The 17,827-nt window shown below is 39.1% G+C and overlaps 1 protein-coding gene across 6 annotated transcripts in view; it reads left to right on the top strand.

Moving 5' to 3' along the window:
- Positions 1-1,461: 1,461 nt before the first annotated feature.
- Positions 1,462-17,827, top strand: part of ALLC (allantoicase) — a 64,265-nt gene continuing 47,899 nt past the window's right edge. For 2 of the 6 annotated variants that reach the window (XM_007476180.3, XM_016428594.2), the window contains exon 1: positions 1,463-1,709. Coding sequence is in view for 3 of the 6 variants with exons in the window: in XM_056813351.1 (XP_056669329.1) it covers positions 14,711-14,767 (57 nt within the window). In the remaining 3 variants the exon portion in view is untranslated. Of the gene's footprint in view, positions 1,710-8,729; positions 8,777-14,124; positions 14,196-14,695; positions 14,768-17,827 lie in introns of those variants that run through there. The other 4 variants (XM_016428592.2, XM_016428593.2, XM_056813352.1 and 1 more) reach the window with 4 other exon arrangements.

Here is a 17,827-nt window from a genome sequence, read left to right as displayed (position 1 = left end):
AACTCATCTTCTTGGGGTTGAATTCAGCCTCAGACACTTACTAGCATGTGATCCTGACATTCATCTTCCTGTGGGGGGATGAGATTCAATGTGTAATTCTCAGAGTAGTATTTAGTTTGTTGTAACCCCAATTTTCAAGACCCCATAGTATTACTATGTTTTAGACTAAAACTGTCCCCCACTCCATAAAACTTTTAGTTTTTCTGACCTATTTCCAAAAGCCTTGGGAAGAGTTAATCTGTACCCTGGGAAGAAAGCCAAACTATATGATAAGCTAAAGGAGGGGAAAATACAGTGAATTTCAAAAGTATCGTTATGGTCCCAGCTTGGGAATCCCGTGATAGTCATGGGGTTTTCTTGATTATAGGGGTCTTTAGGGGTACATAATGTTGAAAATCACAATCTGAAGACTTGAAACGTTATAGCCCCTTCTTCTGTGGGATTGGACAGAGGGGAGGAGGAGAATCTTATGTCAGGATTATTATAAAAGTCTGTGATTGTACCTAGAAGAAGAGAGGGCGTTTTTGCCCTGAGTAAGCCACTTCTGTGGGCAGAATCATTTTTCTTCCCCTTCCTTTCCCCTCCCTTCACCCCACTTCTGTCCTCTGTTTTCTCCAAATAAAGCCACTTTTCTCTGCCAGCATCTTATCAAGTCTCCTGTCTGCTCATTAGAGTGATTTCTTGGGGGTATGAGCCTCCCCAAAATTCCATTCCACACATTCCCAAGTTAAAATCTGGTCTCAGGCACTTACTAGTTGGGTAGTTACTTAACTCCATTTGCCTTTCTATAAAATGAACTAGAGAAGGAAATGGCAAACAATTTCAGTAGCTCTGCCAAGAAAACCCTAAATGGGGTCTTGAAGAGTTGGATACAACTGAAAAAATTGAATAACAAGTATGGTATAATGTGAACAGGGCAGTAGGCTAAGAGGTATTGTAGTATTGGGAAAAGAATATTAGATTTGGAGACAGAGAACCTGGTTTGGAATCCACTTAGTATGTGACTTTGGGCAAATTGCTTAGCTTCTCTGGGCCTTAGTTTCCTTATTGGTAAAATATTGGTGTTGAACCAAATGGCCTCTAACAGTACTGTCATGAGTTCCTATGATTCCATGACCTTTGAGTTCCCTTCAAGCTTTAATTCTATAGCCTTTGGCTGGAAGTCAAGGAGCCCTGAATCTGAATCCAGTTTGTCACTAACTTCCTTTGTGACCATGGATTAAGGCACTTTGGGGCTTAAATTGTTATATCTATTAAAAAAAAAAGTGGTTGGACTAGGTGATCTCTGAAGGTCCTTCTAATCCCAATATTTTATATCTATGTGTTTGCCCAAGGAGTATTTGGGTAACCAGCTTGTTAACCTGCAAGGTAGCTAAATGCTTCTCTGGGGGTGGTTAGCACTCAGTTGCTAAGCTCCATCCCTACTCCACCCTCTTGTGACATCACTCAGGACATCACTAACCACCAGAAAGCCTTGGCCTCTTTAGTCAGGATCTTCTAAGTTCTGTACCAGCTGGCCCCCTGACATCATGGGAACTTGCCTGTCCTATTGGAGAAAGGTGGATCAACACTAAATCTATGATTCTGGACTCGTGTGCCAGGTTGGATTGCCGCCTGAGTCAGCCTTGCACAGAAACAGCACAGGAACAGTGATATTCTCGTGTTTTTTAGTGACCTAAATTGTCAACATAGTAAACCTGCAAAGAAAGGTATTTGAATTAAGCAATGAGCATTTATCAGGTTTGAAAGGTACAAAAGGTACGTGGGAACACCCTGCTTATCCTACTCTGATGACAATACCCGCAGATAGGTCCAGTTAGAGACAGATTTGGGGGAAGTAGATTTGGGAGATAGTAGACAATATGTGTGAGGCTATGTGACCACTGTTACCCCCAGCTTGTAAGCCCTTATCAGTGTTACCCCTCTATGATGAGTAATTTATCTCAAAGATAATTTGGTGTTTCTGGCAAAGCTTGGGAACTTTGCCACTTGACATCCTATCTATAGAACTTTAAAAGGGAATATAATGAATTGATTAATTTATTCAACATCTTCTTTAAGGTTCTCCTGTAGTGCCTTATTATGTCTTATAGATTACTTTGAATTCTCAAAAGCTTGATCAGGAGGTCTTAAAAATAATTGGTGAACCAGGTGAAAGATTGTATATTGGTTATTGGAAGATTATGGTAGTTTACTAGATCCTAGAGAATGCTATGTAATACAGCAGAAAGAACAATGAAAGGTTCTGGAATCAAAGGATTTGGCTTTAAAATCCTACCTTTGATGCTTGTTAGCTACCTATATGATGGGGCAAGTCACTTATCCTCCATGGGCCTCAGCTTCCATGCTTGTAAAATGACTATATCTCAGGTTTCTTCTAGCCTTAGCTCCATGATCCCCATGAAGATGGCAAGGTGGTGAACTTTTCAGTTACAGAAAGGTGGGGATACCATTTACCAAGTTTGAGGCTTAACCACTCCCAACCTTGGGGGTTAACAAGAGTTAGGTTAGTGTGGTGGGAGAAACCCATACTTCTGATTTATCCTTGAAGAATTGAAGTGTATTTACTGAGCAAACATTATATATGAGGCCCTATTCTTGGTGCTAAGGGGGAATGAATAAAAAAATGGAACTGATATGGTCCTTGTTCTTAAGGACCTTGGAGTCTAGTGAAGAAGATAAGATAGACAAATGTCATAGAATGTGATAACTTCATAAAAAAGATACAAAGACTCTTTCATAGGAATTCAGAGGCAGGAGAAGTATTTTGTGGGTCAGAAAAGGTTTCACTAGGGGAAGAAGGTGTTTTACAAGACCCTGAAGAACAGGTGGAATGGGAAGGATAGGAAGGAACAAAGATGTACAAGTAGGAAAGTGTCAGGTGTGTTTAGAGAATGACAAATTATGTTCAGTTGCAGTATTGTGAAAGATGCATGAAAAATAGGATGGGAAAGAAGTTGGGGGTCAGATTGTGTGGAAAGCCTTACATAAGTTAGCAAGATTTTTACTTTTAGCTCTTTTTAGATCTATTTCTTTGTCTAATGATCATTGACTACTTTACACACACACACAAAAAAGATAGTGGTATTTTATTAGAAAAAAGTGCACTTTTAGACTTCAAAGTTAAAGTCTATAGGAGCTACAGGCAAAAAGAACAGAAAACAACAACAACAACAACAAAATCAGAACCTAGTGAAAGAAAAGGAGGGACCATGCATATACCTTCATTTTTATGTATCAGCACCTCTGGGGCTACTTTGTAGCTGCCTCTTGGATTGGCAGACAAGTGCTCCAGTGGGGGGCTGACTACTTCATTCATTCAGGTTCTAGGGGCAATCCTGTGGGTTTCTAATGTCCATGGGTCCCCATTCAGCATGTTCTCCATTCAATACCAATTAATCAGTGAGTTAATTATCTTTACTGAATTACTGAAGGATATACTGAGATAGTATAGTAAAAATGGTTAGCACAAAAAATTCTCACCAAACACAAGAACCTTGAGAAGAGTGGGGTCGAACTTGAGAGCACATATGACCAAAGAGTAATGCAAAACTTGCGGTTACTTAAAGTCATTTTCTCTCTTTGTGGAGTTTTTATAATGTTTTTCTTAAGTATAGCTTTCTTCTGGACTCCAGAAGAGTCCTAAAAGTTGCCATTTTTACAAGTTTGCCTTTGGTATGTCTGTCTTTTAGCTCTTATTGTCATCAGCCATTGCTGATCCAGGCACATTACCATCTCTATTAGTGGGACGGGAATATCCACACCCTTCTTTCACCTTTGATAAAGGGATGGGAGAATATCACAAGTAGCCTCCCCACCCCCTTTCCTTTGGGAAATTCTCCTTTTGGCCACAAGGCAGCCTTGATACTGGAATTTCTGACTGGAATCTGCTGCTGTGGTATAAATAGATCCAGAGGCATGTCTACATTTTTTAACAAATCTCATTATATTTCCTGCGTGGCATCAGTTTGATTTTATCTAATGATCAAGGACTTATTCCCAAATTGATTGAGGACTTATTTGCTCTTAGTTTATGCCTTGTTTGATTGATTTCAATCTGAAAATCTGGACCTTGAGCATCCATGTTAATTAGGGTGGAGGTTTCCATCTTCTTTCAAACTCACTCCTTTCCTTTTTAATCCTGTTTGGGTTCCATGTTGTTTTATTTCAGTGGATACTAAGTATTCCTGGAGGCAGTGTGATATTGTACTTGGAGTCAAATAACCTAGATTTGGACCTTAGCTCTACTATTTCATGAACTATGGAGTAATAATGCAGTTAGTTCTCCTCTCCTACCTCAATTATGCTTTATACTGCAAGGAGCTGTGATCTCATCATTGAGAGTACCTTTTTTTTTTAAAGGTGCAGATCACAACTTAACCTAAGTCTTCTCAACTTAGTGTGATTCTCTTGTAGATGTCATATTCAGTCCTTTTCAATGGTGTCCTGACTCTTTGTGATCTCATAGGGTTTTCTTAGCAGAGTCACTGGAGTGGTTATTTCCTTCTCTAGCTCATTTTACAGAAGAGCAAATTGAGGCACACAGGGTAAATGACTTGCCCAGGGCCATATAGCTAGTAAGTGTCTGAGATTTAATTTAAATTCAGGAAATTTAAATTCAGGAAAATGAATTTTACTGACCCCAAGCCCAACACTCTATCCACTGTGCCACTTAGTTGCTCCTATGGAAGTTAGACAGTAGATTTTCTATAAGATAGGCAGTTAGGTAGTGCAGTAAATAGAGTGCTGGACCTGGAGGCAGAAAGACTCAGCTTCCTGAGTTCAAATCCAGCCTTAAACTCTTACTAGCTATGTGATCTTGGACAAGTAACTTTAATCTTGTTTGCCTCAGTTTCCTAATTTGTAAAATGAGCTGGATAAGAAAATGGTAAACTACTCCAGAATCTCTGCCAGGAAAAGTCCAAATGGGGTCACAAAGAGTCATATAAGACTAATAGGACTTAGGAACAAAAAAATAACATCTTCCATGGAAGTCCTCAAGGAGTTAGAACCTTCCTATTGGTCTCAACATTATATAGGTCCCAGGAGGGGCAAACATGGACAATATTAGTCATCACTTTATGTTTATGACCAGCCCACTTTCTTTTTAATTATTTTATATATATACTTATTCTTTGTTATACTATACTACAGCCAATCCTTGCTTATTATGATTATCACATCATCAACATGTACTACAATTTGTTCTGTCCATTCCCTGATTGACATCCCCTCAATTTCCAATTCTTTGCCACTACAAATCCCACAAACTTTACCCTCCTACCAGGACTATGATTTCTCTTATTCTACAAACTATGACTTTCCTATATTGACACAAAACAGGACACTCATAGAGTGACTCTGGGGACCTAGGTGCCCTTAGAACACTAGCATCATTGTTGGTGGAGTTGTGAACCGATCCAGCTATTCTGGATGGCAATTTGGAAGACTGTACATACTCTTTGATCCAGTAATACCACTACTGGGTCTGTATCCCAAAGAAATAATAAAAAAGATGGAGGAAAGGGAGAAATAGAAAAGAGGAAACTTGTACAAAAATAGCAGCAATTTTTGTAGCAGCAAAGAACTGGAAATCAAGGGGATGCCAATCAATTTGGGAATGGACAAATTGTGGTACATGTTGGTGATGGAATACTATTGTGCTATAAGAAATTATCAACAAGATGATTTCAGAAAGAGATGGAAAGATCTGCAGGAACTGATGCAGAGTGAAATAAGAACTGGCAGAACATTGTACACAATAACAGAAATAGTGTAAGATGATTTTCTGTGAAAACCTGGCTACTCTCAGCAATGCAATGATCTGAAAGACTTTTGAAGAAGAATGTTATCCACATCCAGAGAAAGAACTTGGAGTCATCTTTCACATCAGTGTATTTATAGTTTTAACTTGAGGTTCTGGTTATGTATGGGTTTGCTCTAACAACAATAACCGATATGGAACTGTATTTTGCATGACAATAAAATGAAAAACCACAGTATCACATGTAAAATCTACATAAGATTGCTTATCATCTCAGAGGCAGGGTGGTGGGGGTGGGAGAGGGAGAGAATTTGAGTCTCAAAATTATTTTTAAAATACTGAAAACTTTTTACATGTAATTAGAGAAAAATAAAATGTAAAAAGTGCTGGAAAATAAGAACAGTAGCATCAGATCAGAATTGTACATTTCCCTTATATTGTACATCTCTCTCCTAAGGGATAAGAATTTTGCTCTTTTTCTTTACAACAAATAGGGAGTATTAAAGAAAGAAATAATTTTTTTCACTAAAAATATTTGTTATATCTATTATATGTTCAGCACTGAGTAGATATTTTATAGATGGTTGGATCAGAAAAGATGTTCCATTTGCAGCATATTTCATCTGAACTATTGCAATAGCCTAAGTGGTCTTCTGGTCTCTCTTTCTCTAAACCATATTCCTCATAGCTTCCAAAGTGATATTCCCAAAGCACCATTCTGATTATGTCCCTTTCCTTCTCTACAATCTCCACTGGTTCCTTATTGTCTCAAATTCATATACAAACTTCTTTGGAATTTAAAACACATCACAACATGGTGCAGCCAAACTAGTTTCTTGTTGCCTCTCACAAATGACATTCCTTTTCTCATTTCTGTGCCTTTTTACCGACTTCCCCCCTCATGTCTCAAATGTATTCCCTTCTTATCTCTGTCTGTTAGAATTTCTAACTTCCTTCAAAGATTGACTCACATATCCCTGCCTTCATGAGTCCTGTTTTAATTCCCACAGCTAGGCTTCCCACTCCCACCTCAAACAACCTTGTAGGTCCTTTGTATCCCCTTATTATAGAGTATTCTGCCTCCCCCCCCCCCCCCAAAATGGAAGGTACCTACCTGCAAGCAGCATTGTTTTTCCTAGTCTTTGTATCTAAAGTGCCTGGCATAGTGCTGGCACATTAACATCAACACTTCAAAAAAAAATTTTTTTTTTTATTTTCTCAATTAACTTGTAAAAGTATTAAAAAGAAAAACAAACCTTACCTTCCATCTTGGAGTCAATACTGTGTATTGGCTCCAAGGCAGAAGAGTGGTAAGGGCTAGGCAATGGGGGTCAAGTGACTTGCCCAGGGTCACACAGCTGGGAAGTGTCTGAGGCCAGATTTGAACCTAGGCCTGAATCTTTATCTAGGAATGAATCTCTAGGCCTGGCTCTCAATCTACTGAGCTACCCAGCTGTCCCCTGTAAAAATTTTAAACATTTGTTTTCTAAAATTTTGAGCTCTAAATTCTCTCCTTCCTCTGTCTGCACCCCATTCCTGAGATGTTAACCAATGCAATATAGATTCTACATGTTCAATTGTTCAAAACATATTTCTATATTGGCCATATTGTAGAAGAAGACATTAAAAGACCCATGAAGAAAATAAAGTGAAAATAGTATCTTTTGGTTTGGATTCAGACTCCACCAGTTCTTTCATTGGTAGTAGATAGCATTTTTCATTATGAGACCTTGGGAACTGTCTTTGACTATCATATTGCTGAAAATAGCTAAATTAGTTATCATAGTATAATATTGTTATTACTCCTGGTTCTGTTCATTTTACATTGTATCAGTTCATATAAGTTTCTCCAGCTTCTTCTGAAATCATCCTGCTCATCATTTCTTATAGCACAATAGTATTCCATTACAATCTTATACCTCCATAACTTGTTCAGTCATTCCCCATTTGAGGGACATCTCAATTTCTAATTCTTTGCCACCACAAAGAGAATGATAAATATTTTTTGTACAAAGAGGTTCTTCCTCCAACCCCATTTTTTAATCTCTTTGGCATATAGACTGAGAAGTGTTATTACTTGATCAAAGATTATACACAGTTTTATAGCCCATTGGGCATAGTTCCAAATTTCTCTTCAGAAGAGTTGAATCAGTTCACAACTCCACCAACAGTGCATTAGTATTCCAATTTTCCTACAACTCTAATATTTGTCATTTCCCTTTTTTTTTCATATTGGCCAAGCTGTCATTAGTACTTTTAAGGAAATATTGATTGACACAAGGATCATAGCATTTTAGAATTACAAGGGAAACCACAAGTGATCTAGTCCAAACTGAATGTAAAAGCCTCACATCCCTTCTATAACATCTCCAACAAATGATTGCCCAGTTTCCATTCGAAGATCTTTAGTGACAAGGAATTCCCTGTGTTCCCCATTTCATTTCTGGCTGTTCTAATTGTTTAAAAGATTTTCCTTATGTGGGGAACCAAATCTGCCTCCTTTTTACTTCTCTTCATTTCTCCTATTTCTTCCCTCTTGGGCTAAGCAGGATAGTTCTCCCTTGTAGTTCTCCATATGACAGGCCATAAAATATTATGATTTTAATAGGGGAGATGAGCTGTTCCTATAGAAAATAAGAGGTCAGTTACTGGATATCATTCTTCATTCACCTTTCTTGTCTTTTCCTCTAATCTGACCAAGCTAGCTGCAATTAAGAGAAAAAGACTGATTAGTGGAATTGGAATGCAGTTAGGTGGGAAAAGTTGTTTGGCAAAGGGATATTTTGAGCAGGGATAGTTTAGACAGGAGCTAAAAGTCTGGTGGAAAGATATCCGCCCATACTTGTTCCTATACTTATTGATAGCTTATTTATAATTCAGTAGTAGGTGGCTGCTGCCACCTGGTGGATTGGAGAAGGTGATTTGCTTTCTGCTCAGCATCTCTACTCTGTTTTCTTATTTGTAGCTAACACTTCTTAGAACTTCAGAATGATGCTGTGCTAAGTCTCTAAGGTAGGAATACGTCTCCAATCCCCTCTTATCTAACTGATGGCCATTCAGCCTTTCCCTTTCTTGGTGATATTACAGCTATAAAGGGTTTCTTTTGAGGACCTCAAGTCTTAGCTGATGCCAGGTGTTTCTGGGTCCTAGATACTGGGCATTTATTTATTGATCTATCCCTTCTCTGGTCATGGCAGCTTGAGCCCTTAGAACCTCCAGATGTTAGACTCTGGGGTAGTTTTCATAAACCAGAGGAGGCTCTCTGAGTAGCACCACAATTATGAATCAGAGTTGGCTTTAGGGATTTTGATGGCCCTTGGGATTCTAGGATTTGGTCTGGGGATAGCAGAAGATCAGAAGAGACTTAGCTATTCCCCATTTCTTCCCGTTCCCCCATCCCCACTGGGTAAATGAATCATTTTGGAATGATCTCCCTCTGGGGTTTAATGGCAGCATTGGAGCAAAGTGGTAACTAGCAACCAAATTGTGAAGTTGAAAAGCTTGACTACAATGTATATAGAATCTTTAATCTCATAAGTGGGGCTTCTTTCTTCAGTCAGCCAGACAAAAAGCACTTCTTAAGTGCCTGTTATATGCCAGCCACTGTGCTAAGCATTGGAATACAAAGAAAACCCCAAACAGCCCCTTCCCTCAAGAAGCATACATCCTATTGGAGGAGATGACAAGTCAACAATTAGGTACAAACAAGATAAATACAGAGCAGATGGAAGGAGAAGACATTAGAAGCTGTGGGTACCAGGTAAGGTCTCCTGTAAAAGGGGAGGAAACCAAGAAAATCAAGAAGCAGAGATGAGAGGGAAGAGCAGTCCAGACATAGGGGACAGTTAGTGCAAGGGCATGGAGGCAGGAGGGAGGGACCTTGGAGGACCTGAAAGCAGAGCAGTGTGGTGGATTGTAGAGAATGTAGAGAAAGTAAAACATAAGAGAGCTGGGAAGGACAGAAGAGGCTCCCTATTTGAAGTGCCTCAAATAAGAATGGAAACATTCATACTAACATGTAGGGAATAATTGCAGTTGCAATAAAAATAGCTCACTGAGCTTGGTGTCATGGCATTTAGAGCTGGAAGGGACCTTAGAGATCATCCACTTGAATCCCTTCCTTATTCAAAGGAAGCAACTGAGGCCAAGAGAGAGAAGTGATCTGCTTAAAGTCATGCAGTTGGGATGTAGTTGAACTGAGAAGCAAACTCAGGTTCTCTGGCTCCAAATGCTTTTTCTGTACTAAGACACATTGCTAGCAGGGACCGGAGTCTTAAATTAGGCAAATAATTCTTATAATGAAGTATCCTAGATGTGAAATATACCCCTATCTGAATGGCCCCACTTTCCTATGGTCCCTGAAATCCTGACACATAGATAGTTTTTTGGTTCTTATTTGGGGACAGGGAGGAGGTACAGATCTCTGGGTCTGGAATCAGGAGAAACTGAGTTCAAATCCAGGTTCATAAATAGTGATCCTGGGCAAATCCCTTAATTCTGTCTACTTCAATTTCCTCATCTGTAAAAGGGCACCTATACCTCTTAAAAGTTGCTGTGTGAATCAAACAAGATAGCCATTACAAGAGCACATAGCATAGGCACTAAATAAATGTTAACTATTTTTACTACTGTTTTATTTGGTGCATGTCTATTGGTATCACTGGGTAACATCAGCAGGAAGAAAGGAAGAGAAAAAGAGAGCAAAGAATGATAGGGCTACCACCAACTGAAACAAAGGAGTCCATGGTATTTCTTGCCCTGGATCTCTTTATTGCATATGGTCCTCTCTTCATTCTTATCCTCTTTCCCCTGAACTTCATCCACCAAAAAAAAAAAAATTCACTATGTCATAGCCCCCAAGTAGGACTATCTCTGGGCATCATGATAGGGTAGGTGGGTTAGATTTGGTGTCTCTCCCTTCTTCCAGTCTTATTTTCCCTTAATATTGTCTTTGAGATATGTATTCTCTTTCTCCTCTAGGCAGCTACCCTGCTCTTGGGTAGATGTTATAATGCTCCCCAAGTTTTTGAAGGGTATTAATTACAGGTCCTAAAATTTACAAAGCACTTACCCCACTATACTCCTGGGAGGTAGATAGTTCAAATATTATGATCTCCACTTTTGAGATGAGAAAATTGAGGTTGAGAGAATAGGATGATAACAGCTAGAAGCTGTTAATGCTAGAACTGGAACCTGAGATCTCTTGAACTCTAACTGATTTAAGATGCCACCCATTCTATTAATAAAAAAGCTGAGAAGCTTCAGACTCTCCAAAGAATGAATGACCAATTATGCAATTTCACAACTTAAAGGTTGAATTCAAAGGGAATGCTAAGAGATAAACAAGGACACTTTACCTGCTTATAAGGTATACCCTGGTTTGGGAGCTTTGGGCCTTAAGCTGGAAAGGGGCATTAAAGATCATGTCTAATGCTTTCATTTTATAGGGAAGGAAACTGAGGCCAGGGAGGATAAGCGATCTTTTCTAGAGTATCACAAGTAGCAGAACTTTGAACTTAGGCTCCAAATTACTTTTCCCATCACACTACACTAGTTCTCCATAATAGGCTGCCATCTTGTGCCCATAATGAAGGAGCTTGAAGTACAGGATGTTACACACATTCAGTGGCTCAATTCAGAGAGGCTCACCACAAGAAGGGAGGCCAGGGATAGCTTTTTCCCCAGTGACAGCAGCTCCTAGAGACCACTCAGGAAAAAGTAGTATTGGTGGGTATAGGTAACAGTGATGATTTTTAAATTACCAAACCCAAATGAAAGCAAATAACTGCAACATTAAGTGAGGACACAGTAATGGTGGTAATAATAACTAACAGTTATGTAGTGTTTTGGGGTTTATATAACTGAGGGTACCATGTCTTATGGGAGCTTCAGTATTTTACAATGCTAGTTTTCTTGAAGAAACCACTTTGGAGTCTTTATCAGAAAGAAGGGACGACTTATGTTCTCTATATATTTGTATTTTGCATCCTTTGTATACTGAGTGCAGGAAAGTGCTTAATAAGTATTTTTTGAATAAGCAAATTTCCTGTGTATTAAAGAAATTTCAGGGTATTAGCTTAAACAAGGATGTAAATAGAATTATTTTTGTTCCCATGAGTTATCCATACATTTTTAGACCCATAGTGATCCTGGGACTTTGTACTTCAATAAAGCATTTATCTACTGTGTGCAAAGCACTGTACTAAGATCCTGAGGTAATACAAAAAAAGATTAAACCTAGTTCTTGCCCTCAGAGAGCTTCTACTATGGCAGCAGAGAAAGGCCCTGGACACAAATAACAATAATATAGAAGAAAAGGTGTGATACTTATAATAATAAACATTTACATAACACTTTTAGATTTGCAAAACACTATATATAAAAAAAGTACAAAATGCTAGGGAAAGGGACAGCTAAAGTGGCTCTGTGGATTGAGAGCCAGGTCTGGAGACAGGAGGTCCTACGTTCAAATCTGGCCTAGCTATGTGACCCTGGGCAAGTCACTTAACCCCTATTGCCTAGCTTTTATTGCTCTCAGCTTTGAAACCAATACATAGTATTGATTCTAAGATGGAAGGTACAGGTTAAAAAAAGTGCTATGGATGCTTAGAAAAAAGAAATATCGCTTTTTAGGTGAAATGAGCAGTAGAGGTTTTAATGTAGGAAACGACATTTAAACTAAGCCTTGAAAGATGAATAGGATTTCAACAAAGATGGATAAGACATTCTATATAGCTGGAACTTTATGAGAATAAGGCACAGGGACAGGAAATTATGGAATGTCTTTGGGAAAACAGCCAGTAATTTCATTCAATTGGAGTGTAGGGAGAATAGAATAGAGCCAGATGGTAGTGGGATCTTGAATTCTAGGCTAAGGAGTTTAGACTTAGTAGATAGTGGGTTCAAAGAAGGTTTTTGAGCTGGGGGAATGATATAATCAGATCTGTGCAGGAGCACTGGGTATGGCACCAGATTTGGAATTTAAATATCAGCTACTCCCTACTTGTGTAACTCTGGCCAGATTACTTCCACTTCCAGGCTTCTGTTTCTTTATCTTTCAAATGAGGCTATCTGATAATCTCTAAGATCTTTCTCAGCTCTAAATATATGACCCCATGATCTGACAGCTATATATAGAGAGTATTAAAGTGAAAAGAGACTGGAAATGGGTAGATCAGTTGGTTGGAGGTTGTTCTTTGAACTGAAAGAGGAACAAAATGACATCACTGTTGATGTATTTTAACTCATGCATAAATTGGATTTAAGTAAGGCAGTTGCACAAAGTTGTCAGCCTCCTTCTCTCTTCCAGAGTCATCGAAGTCCAGTGGCAAGACAAAAGTCAAGACAACTGGTGATGACTTGGGATGCAGTGGATGACCTTGGCTTCGTCAATGTCCAATCAAGTTCTAAGTGCTCTATAGCACCTGCTTTTGCTGCCTTCATGGCCATTGGAACAAATTATCATTTTCCCTTTTTGCCAGGGGAAGTGTTCATATACTTGGGGTAGACACTCCCTACCTCATCAATGGGTTTGACTCATGTCAGGTACTCTCAACCTGGTTTAGCCTGCCTTCCAAGACAGTTTGTCAGGTTGTGGCTGCTGCACATGCTACATACAGCTTATTGGAGCCATGGGTGAGAGCTGGGTGGCAGGTGGACACCAAAGAAGGAAATCAGTGTTGGAAAGGGTTTCAAGGCAAGCTCTCACACCAGAAGTACTAGTCTTTAACACCCTAGTTAGAAGCTATTGCAACAGTACAGATGAGAGGACCTAGACTAGGATGGTAGCATTGGGAATGGAAAAGAGCATATAGATGTGACTGTCATCTCATCTTGCTGGGCAGAAGGAGATATGTTTTTTTGGAATGACAAGAGGAAAGTAATCAAGTTGATGTGGGACTAAAAATCAGTCCTCCAATCTCTCCCATTTTCTACAGGGCCACAGGCAAGAGATGCCCAGACACCATTTATTAACTTAGCAATAAGATTTAAAAGGATGACATTATAGAATTTTGAATGAGCCCTGGGTGCATGATTCTGTTTACAAGCATTTAGATTATTGCTAAGATCTTAATGAAAATGTGGTAAAATTGAATGCATGGCATGTAGCCTGCAATAATATTAGCAAGGGGTAACTATTCAGTATCACAGGAAAGAAGAAATTAAGAAAGGGAAAGAATCCAATACCTTAAGGTGAAAGGTGTTTGCAGAAAATAATGAATTGATCTGTTTACTAAGGGAAAGCAGTCCCTTCTGCCAGCCTAGGCAGGTGCAGAATTATGATGAGGGATAAAGAGATTGCCCTATGTAGTGCATTCAGACCCCTTCCTTTGATCATCTCTGTCCTGGTTGTATTACAGACTCACAGACTCTTCGAATCGACTGAGAATCAGACAACTTGCAGCCATCTTACTCAAAGATGTACTCAGAGGTCCTGAGCCTTACTCAGAAATACTTAGCTTTGTAGAACTTTGTGGGAACGGAATGGGTTATTTGAGACTAGAGGTGTTATTATTGTGTTCTAGTTGGAGCTGACTCTCATAAAAAAAATCATCCCTTTGGTCATCAAAAGCTTCTGGATGATCTCTTTCTGCTCCCTTCCTGTGAGGCATGAATTTTCTACCATTGGAGAAGTTTTCACAGAATTAATTGACTGTTGGCACTAGAAGGGACCTTAGAGATCACCTAGTCCAACATTCATTTTAGAGGTGAGGAGGCCAGAGAGAAGTGACTTGCTCAAAGTCTCATTAATAGGTATTCAATGTCCAAGTTGGGGTTTATGCCCAGATCTTGTGATTCTAAGTTCAGTGCTCTTTCTATTTCATGATGTTGTTAAAACATTACTTTCTCTTTTAAAAAAAATCATTTTAATGAGATAGACTTTTAAATTAATGCCTTACAGAAATTAATTCAACATTCCAGTTGCCCATAAGATTTCCAGAAGACATGATCACAGAATTACACAAAGGAAAAGACTTTGGTGGTCACCTGGTCCATTCAACAGTGAGTTTGAATAGTCCAACTCTACTCATTGTTAAATTTGTGACCTTGGGCAATTCTCTACCTCTCTATCTCTGTTATTGCTTTCTCATCTGGAAGATGAAGGAGATAGACCCTTTTCTGTGGTCCTTAAGGGCCATTCTTACTTTAGATGCAATGAAATTTTCCATTTAAAGATAAGGAAGTCAAGGTCCAGAGAAATCAGTTGATTGGCTTATGGGTCCCAAAGTCAAGAAATAGAAGATCCAGAATTCAAACTCACCTCTCAGTCTTTTGACTTCTAGTCTAACGGTTTTTCAACTATATCTCAGTGCTGCTTATAGTTATTAAACTGAGTCAGCCAATATCAAGAGAAAGAAATAAGCTTTATACATTGACTTTAGGGGAATGGTTAGGTAGATCCAGAGCCTGGGTACCCAAGGAAGGGTAGGACTGAGTAGGGGGTGTTGTAACCAATGTTCCTTAGCATGAGGATACCTGGGGGTTCCTAGGGTGCTGGTGGCTAAGTACTTGGGTATATGAAAATAGGCAAAAAAGAATCTGTTCTCAAGGAACTCATTATCTTGTGGAGAAGACCACATATAACTATGCACAAACAGGATAAATTGAAAATAATCAACTGAAGAACAGCAAAAGGTTTCTTTTAGAGGATGGGATTTTAGCTGGACTTTGAAGGAAGCTAGGGAAATCAGGAGGAGATAAGGAGGGATAGAATTTGCAGCATGGGGGAAAGAAAGTAAAAATGACCAGAGCTGGGAGATGGAGTATCTTGTTTGAAGAGAGGCAAGGACTTCAGTGTTACTGGACCCCTGATTTCTTGGGGATGAGCAAGGTCTTCAAACTGAGGCTGGTTAACTTACTTCTCAGTTATGTTGGAGGCTTGATTTTGCCATTAATTGGACTAGTTGACTGCTTATGGTCCTTTCCGGCTCTGAAATATGTGCTTCTGTGATGCCTCCATATATAACGAGAGTGGTTTCCAGTTGATGACAGGTCCCTGATCCATGTGAGAAAAGCCTCACATATTCTGGGAGCTTTTTAAGGATCAGATTTTCCATCTGAGAGGTGAGGTTTAATTTTGTTTTCATTTTTCTTTTCTTTATTGTATTTGGAGTGGGGGAAAGCCTTTACAATTTACCAAAAGAGGTTAACTTATGGAATAATGTAAAATTATTTGTTTGGTATTTGGAAGTATGAAAGAATATTAATTTCTGGATTTGTGTATGTATATGAAATATGCCACATTCCAAGACTTCTTTAATACAACATAATGGCATTGCCTGAACTAGAACAAAGTCTCCACGACTCCCAGGGAAATTCTGATTTTTTAAAAAGAAATCTTAATTAACTCTTCTCACCAGTTTTAAGAAGTTGGTTGCATGATAGTAGGAGTGATGGCAGGTCCTGCCATTACCCAATTGTTTCCCTCACCAGTCTGTCACCTTATTCTGAAATTCCCACTAGAAATACTGGGATGACCACAGCACTGGTTTTAAAAGACCTGGTTTTAGTCCTGACTCTTCCCTTAATTAGCTTTGTGACCATAGGCGAGTCACTTATCCTTTCTTGAAATCATCTACCTCATCTATTAAATTTGAACTTGTTCCCATTGTTTAGCCATTTCCAACTCTTCATAATGCCATTTGAATTTTCTTGGCAAAGATACTGGAGTGGTTTGCTATCTCCTCCAGCTCATTTTACAAAAGAGGAAACTGAGGCAAACAGGGTCACATAGCTATTAAGTGACTAAGGCCATATTTGAGGTAATAATCTTTAAGGCCTTTCTAGCTCTAACATTTTTGGATTCCATCTAGTCCCTTTTCTGAGTGAAGCAAAAGGGGTGACTCAATGGAAGAGGAAGGAAGCCCCAATTTTCCTTCAATATATTATTATAGGAAATGATCCAGTTTTCCATTAATTCTAGAAGCTTCTTGGCCTGTCCTTCATAATCCATTTTGACTTTAGGCACATCCATGTCAGAAAAGAGAAAGGCAGTTAGAGGCACAGTGGATAGAACTCTGAACTTCCGACTCAAGTTAAACACAGCCTCACATACTAGCTATGTGACCTGACAAATTTACTTAACCTCAGTTTCCTAAATTGTAAAATGAGGATGATAACCTCTCAGGGTTGTTGTTGTGAGGATCAAATGGGATAATTGTTTTAAAAAGTCCTTAGCATAGTGTCTGATGTATAGTAGGTGCTATATTAATGCTTATTCTTTTCCCTTCCCATTAGGTTCAGTCTTCTAATTACTGCTTGATTTAGCAGATTGGGGTCCCAAGAAAGGGGCTATCTACTGTTCTTTTCAAATCTAAGGATAACCCCCAAAGGCCAGGGTTTCAAATAACATATGTAACTCCTGAGTCCTTCCTAGTATGCTTCCCCAATATCAATCAACCATTTGAACTCCATTCACTTAAAAAAAAACAACAACAACAACCATACCTTCCATCTTAGAATCAGTATTATGCATTGGTTCCAAGGCAGAAGAGTGGTAGGAGCTAAGACAATGGGAGTTGAATGACTTGCCCAAGGTCATACAGCTAGGTCATGTGAAGCTAGATTTGGACTCAGGTCTCTAGGCTTGGCTCTTTCTCCGGAGTCACCTACTTGACCCTCTCCATTCATTTTCAAAATGGGATTTTTTTGAGAAAAGGTAACAAGAACAGTTTTTTTCCCCCCAAAATAATTCTCCTGAGCTGGGGGACATACTCTCCCCTTACACATACAAGACATCTGAGTAAAGTAGAGGCAAACTTGAAACATCACATAATGATGGTGAAGGGATGTTTTCTACTTCTGATTCTGGAAGGTCTTTCTCCCTTCATGAAGTCCTTGTTAAATTCTATTTAGGTAAGAGTTTCTTCTGGGCAGAGAGGTTGGGGTACCTTTCTAGAGTCCCGGAATTTGCCATTATGCTCAGGTGACTGTTCACATATACCTTTAGCCACTTGAGTTTGTCAATTGGTCAGCACCTACTATGTGCCAAAAACTGTATTGAGCCCTGGGGATATAAAGGCAAAAAAAAAAATAAACAGTCCCTGCCCTCAAGGAACAGAA

The sequence above is a fragment of the Monodelphis domestica genome, chromosome 1 (assembly GCF_027887165.1).
Source record: "Monodelphis domestica isolate mMonDom1 chromosome 1, mMonDom1.pri, whole genome shotgun sequence".
Taxonomy (NCBI): Eukaryota; Metazoa; Chordata; class Mammalia; order Didelphimorphia; family Didelphidae; genus Monodelphis; species Monodelphis domestica.
This window is presented reverse-complemented; position numbering and strand designations above follow the sequence as displayed.